Below are 6,000 nucleotides of genomic sequence, written 5' to 3'. Positions count from 1 at the left end.
CGGCGGGTGGGGGGGCGTAGCGCGGCCGGGTCCTGAGGTGACTCGCCGGGCGGCGGAGCGCGGCGCCGCACACCCCCACCCGGGGGCGGGCTGGGGCCGGAGGGGCGGGGGGCCGGCGGGCGGGGGCCGGGCCCAGCGAGGAGGAGGAGCCGGCGGAGGGAGGGCCGGCGCCTCCCCCACCCGGACCGGGCATCCCCGCCGCTCCCGGGCCCGCGGCGCGGCCCCCGCCCCCCGCGCCGGGCCCGGTGGGGGCCGCGGGGCGGAAAGTTTATCGGCCTCAGGCCCCCTCTGGCCCCGCGCCCCGCTGCCCCGGGCCGGTCTCCGTCGGGGGCACGGTCGGCGCTCAGCCCCGCCGCCGGTGGCTCCCGGGCGGCAGGGCCAGGCGGACTCCGTCCAGCATCATCCTGGAGCCCCGTGGGCGCCTCCCAGAGCCGGCGGGGGTCCCCGTGCTTCTCCCCGCCAGGGGGACCCCCTCCTGCTGAGCGTCCCCGGGCAGAAGGGCCTCGTGTGACCCCTCCCCCTTCCCTTCCTGGGAAGGGGGCCTGCGCAGCATCCGCGCCCCTGGCAGTCGTTCCCATCTTACTCCTGCCCTTGCACCCCTCGCAGCCAGGAGGGTGGGGTCTCCGTTTCTATGGCAAGTGAGGATCTCCATACTCCCTTGCCCTTTACCTTCTGTGACCCTGATCCTTCTTTGGCAGAGGGGTCTGTCTCAACCTCTCCTCTTCTGTGGAATCTTTTGGGGCCTCTGCACACCATCTATTGACCCTTTAGCCAGGACAAGGGGACTCGGGCTCCCCATGTTCTTCTTCCTTCCCCCAGAGGGTAGTGGGGGCCTGTGCAGCTCTGAAGTCATTTCTAAATAGGAAAGCAGATACTTCTTACAGATTATGCCTACTCTCTGCACACTTTCCTGGGTTAGGGTGAGCTCATTTCCTGGATCCCCTTTGAGTTGCCTTCTTTTTCTTAGGGGAGAAACTGGACATTCCAGTGCTCCTTTCCCCATCTGGCTATCTCCCCCTATCATGTTCTCTCTTCTCAGAGTTTCTTGTCTGGGTGAGGGTGGGGGCCCCCCGATCAGATGTAGGGCAGGGCTTCCATTGTGCCTAGTACTTGAATAAGAGGGGGCTACGGTGATGACTCCTCTGTGTCTGAGGAAAACAGGGTCTCTTTTTGCTTCCATTTCGCTCTCGCCTCTGACGGAGGGGCAGCATTCACCAGTTGACACTACCCCACCAGGAACATGGTCTTGTGCCCTTGTTTTTTGGTGTTCCCATCACTGTCTTCTGTGCAGTAAGAACCTGACTTTGTACATCCTACGTTGAAGAGTTTTTGAACCTTCCCTGGAAATAAACTTCCCATTTCTTTTTTAAGAGAGCCCATATCCTCCTTATGGCTTCTGTTTCCCAGTCAGCCATATTTAGTGAGCCTGTTACCTTGACTTTTTCTGATTTTCTTAAATTGTATTCATGTTGGCTGGGTAAGAAGAAGCCATATGCCTTTCCATCTAGAAAAGGGAGTGTAGACACTCTTGTCGCCCACGTGCCATTCGGAAAGGGGTTGCTAGTGTGCTTCTTGTTGTACTAGAACCTTCCTTTGGCCTCGTGTTGTCTCTCATGGGATCTGAACTTTTTTTTTTTTTTTTGATCTTGTAGCTTTCAGGTGAAGGGGAAATTTGGATGTTTTCTATTTTTTTGTTGCTTTCGTTCTCTTCGTGAAAAACATGATGCTATGCATTTGTTTGTATATATACACGTGTAGGTATGCATTAAAAGACAAAGTCACATCTGTCACATATACACCGTAAGTTGGAAGGGTTACGTGGCTAGCTCTGCATTCTGTGTGTAGTGAGGACCTTAATGTATACATGTATGGATGTATGTTACTGTCGTTGGTAACTTTTCAGACTTAGACGAATCAGAAAACTCATTGATAAATGGCCAATTCTTATTGCTCTTTCATTTGTCATTTGTTCTGTACTGAATAAGCAGAAAGACATCCTGAATGTTCACCAAGTCCCCGAATACGTGAAGTGTAGAGTGTTGCCGATGCACACCAAAACTTAGGCCTTCTTAATTTAGGGGCAGTATTCTCTGCTTGATTCTTCGTAGGGTGAAAAGTTCTCATCTTGATCTCTTTACTGCTGGGTATGGGAAAGAGGTTTCATGTATTTGGGGCATCAATAGGAGGGGGGGAGAATATGTGTTTCTGTGACAGAACTAGGAATGAACAGCCATAAATATGTCGCTGTTTTATTTTGGCCATTTAAATAATTGAGGGAGGTTGTGCACATTAGGAAAAGGTACCTTTGGGATGTGACACTTCATCAAAGGGTGGGAGGGACTGTTGTCCAGGTTTGTCCTGAGTATCACAGTTTGCAGATTCCGCCCTGGGGCAGGGCCATGATGGGGCCTCCTCTGGGGCCGCACTCCCTCCCCTTCCCGAGCTTGGAGTGGCCGCTGGCTGCAGACACTCAGCAGAGTCTTATTTTCAACCGGCTTAGTGTGGTGCCTTGTCCTCCCCAACAAGCTCTGTCAGACTCTGAGCGTTTGGACCATTAAGCATTTTTTGAGCAAGGAGTCTCTCTTCTCCACCTGGAGTACCAAGTAAGGGAGGCAGGGGGATCTGGAGAATTGGTCAGCATTAGGCTTTGACTTCGAGACCTTGCCCTTCAGGTAATACGGAGTTATCCGGGGGGGCATAAAACCCACAGCCCCAAAGTAGCACTTTTAACCTCAGATTTCCTTTTTTTTTTTTTTTTTTTAAGTTTTTATACTGCTGTTATTCTGTCTCTATCTATACCCAGCGTGATGGAATTGTGTATTTTTAGGGTATGGTATTAATGACCTTTGGAAAAGGAGAGTTGAGTACCTGCTGTAGATGTTGGGGTGTTCGCAGGAGAGTGAGCGTTTTCATCTCACTTCCAGCGGTGGATCCTTTCCTGTACTTCTGCCTACCACCACCTGCCTTTCCGGGTCTCCTCTGCTAATCGGGGTGCTCTGTACAATGGGCAATGGAAGGAAAATGGTAAGGGTTAGAGGAATACACTTGAGGTTAGTGTGTAAAGTTGGGCTCTTTTCTTTGAGTTTAATGTGGTTGTGCTTTCTGTGTCCCTCGCCCCATTGATTATTGGAAATTAGCTTTTCCCTCTTACTCTTTCAGCGCACGGTTCTCTCGACGTTCGGCCTGCTAGATGGGTTCTCTTAAGGACTTTTCTTTCTTACATCTTTTTGTTAGAACGTCACTCTCTCCTCCCCCTCAGGCCTTACCTCCAGCTTTTTGGACAAGGTTGGGTGACTCATGGGACATCTCTTCCCTTGTCTCCTTGAAGACTTGACTTACCCTGCTGTTAAATGTTGGGTTTCTCTGTCTCATCATTCAGTGGATTCTAAGTGTTGATGTGTACATAGCAACCTCTACTCAAGGTCAGATTGGTTTGGATTTTCCTTTCCAAAAGAGTAGGATTGCTCTTGCTTGTTCTTTGAGACATATTTATACATCTTACTTACCCGTGTTTTTCCATTTCTTTAGTGTTTAGGCTTTGCCTCTAAAGTAGCCTGTTCTTTAGTGTCAGGTGGCATTATTTTAGTTCTCTGTTTATGCTGGATGTAGCCCATATGCCTGGTGGGATTATAATTTTTCTGACTGCTTTTGCGGTAGCCCATCTTGTGGTTTCACTTTTTTTTTTTTTTTTTTTAACCACTCCTCCATTGCTGTGGGCATTTCCCACTTCCCCAGGTTCAGGGAAATACCTTGTTGTGTGCAGTTGTACTTCTTCCCGTTTTCCTTATGGAAAAAGCAATAGGAGGTGATTCTCATGTTCTCTTTCTTTCTCCTCATAGTTGTGTCTGTTACCTCCTTTCTGGGACCTTTGAATTTGTCCTTTTGGAGAGAAGCTGTTTTGGCATCCATGTTCCATCACTGGGCGCATTCATTCTGGAGACATTCACTGAGCTTCTATTATGTGCATGGTTCTGTGGTGGTTACGTGACTGCTTGAGATCTCTTAGTATGAATGACATCCCAGTGTATCTTGTGCTTGTCTTTTTATATATTATTTTAAGGAATTCTTTTCTGAATTTTAATTGTTTGGATTGTAATCTTACAAAAATATACTCGAATGGTGTACTATCCCACTGAACTCTTACCCCCTCCCTGCAGGATTGGGGGTGTTGGAGAGGGTGGAAGACAGCATGAGAAGCATTTAACAGCTTTCCCTCAGACTGTGTGTAGAAAAAAGTAAGGTCAATCTTCTTTTTAAATGGCTAGGCTTAACTTTTAGGTCACTTAGATACGTGGTTGGTTGGAATGCTTGTTTAACATTTGAACAGCAACATACCAGGTATTGTATAGAACATACTAGGTATTGTGTAGAACATAAAATCAAATGCATCCTTTATAGAAGGAGGGGTAGAAAAATAATTTCCTCTTATGAACTGGTATGTTTCATATCCTCAGATAGTAAGAAGTGTATGAGATGCTGTTACATTTTTACTGCCAAGAAGTGTTATATCTAAATTTATGCCTAATTGTGGTGACCATTCTTAGGCTAGATATCTGGTATAAATTATTACTGCTTTTGTTTATTATGTGACTTCTAATACTTTATACTTTCTTTAATAGTACTTTTATTTGTGTCTTATCTTTTTTGGGGGGTGGGGAGTAAATAGCCTCTTATTATTTTTGGATGTAGGTTTGGTATGCAGAATGATGACAATAGTAATAAAAATTAACCTGAAATATACTTTTTTTCATTATGTATTAAATCAGATTTCTCCTCCCCAATTTCTGTAGGAACCATTTCTTCTAGTATTTCACACTTAAGAACTCTTGTTTAGGGTTGTTATAGTATGTGGTTTGGCATTGTCCTTTAGTCATGTGAATATGTGACTGAAGATTTTTTGTGGTGACAGGTGATGTGTGTTTCCATTATAACGGATGATTTTCTAAAATGTTCTATATCTTCTAGAATCCCTTACCCTGCCCGTTTTTGATGTTCTAGATGACCTAAGTCCTACCTCTCTTTCTTTCCCATATGAAGAAGTTTCCTTACTGCCCTTGTCATTATTATAAAAAAGTATTTGCAGATCTACTGTATTTGTAGACTTTCTGTCTTCACTAAAGGGGGTGCCCACCATTCCTTTTGTCCTGTAGTAAGAGGCGGTGTTACTTCTGTCTCCCTAAGGATAGAGGGATGAAATGGGGTTTAAGCCACAAGGCCAGGGGTGATAGTAGTATTTGTAAGTGGATAGCATCCCAGGGTGAAACACTGTGTCCTTCTGGCATCTGGGACTCCTCACGTAGGATTTTGGAAATTTGTTTTTGCTGCATTTAGCCAGCTTCTTTCTGTCTCTTTGGCTTGATAATCATAAATTTCTTTGGGCAGAGCCAACAAGTATATTACTTCCTTTGGGACCTTCATTCACGGGAGGTGGGGGGCTTCTGATGTTACTGTCATACTAGCTTTAGTCTTTGGTGTGTTTGAGGGTGAGAGTAGGAAGTGTTCTTGTGCTCTACTTCTTTGTCCACATAACATGAATAGGGTTGCATGGTCATTCATTCTCTTTTCCATGTTATAGTGTGTAATCTGTCTTTCTCTCTCTCTTCTTCCTCTTTTTTTTTTGTTTTTGTTTTTGTTTTGTTTTGTTTTGCACGTCCGATCAGGTTCAGGATAGAGGTTGACCCAGACATTATCCAATCCCTGTATTTTGCACCATCCTTGGATGTAGTGCACATTAGTCCTGTCATTAAGATGTGTTGTCATTCTGTCAAGTGTGATGGTCTTCCATCCAAAGATATTTGTCATGTGTTGGTAAGGACAGTGTTTCTCTGTATATATTGACAATAGACAGCAGTCCCTGGTTTTTTATATGGAGGGACAAAGTAAAAGGTTTTTTTCCCCCCATCAGTATGCTGGCTGTGTATTTCTAAGGTTGTATTGCATCTTTCTGCTTTGAGTGCCATTGCTTGTAGAAGGTCATGGGCCTCCTTGTGTAAAGATTGG

General features: G+C 46.1%; 1 protein-coding gene across 1 annotated transcript in view; it reads left to right on the top strand.

Annotated features, from left to right (window-relative positions):
• The first annotated feature begins 2,820 nt into the window (after nucleotides 1–2,820).
• Nucleotides 2,821–6,000, top strand: part of CAMTA1 (calmodulin binding transcription activator 1) — an 868,902-nt gene continuing 865,722 nt past the window's right edge. The window contains exon 1 of the mRNA XM_073903391.1: nucleotides 2,821–3,024. Within this exon, the coding sequence (XP_073759492.1) occupies nucleotides 2,878–3,024 (147 nt within the window). The 5' untranslated portion in view covers nucleotides 2,821–2,877. The remainder of the gene's footprint in view (nucleotides 3,025–6,000) is intronic.

Source organism: Callorhinus ursinus, unplaced genomic scaffold (assembly GCF_003265705.2).
Source record: "Callorhinus ursinus isolate GAN/ISIS: 27379988/994484 unplaced genomic scaffold, GSC_fseal_2.0 scaffold18, whole genome shotgun sequence".
Lineage (NCBI taxonomy): Eukaryota > Metazoa > Chordata > Mammalia > Carnivora > Otariidae > Callorhinus > Callorhinus ursinus.
Note: the sequence above shows the minus strand (reverse complement) of the source record. Positions and strands in the feature narration are given on the sequence as shown.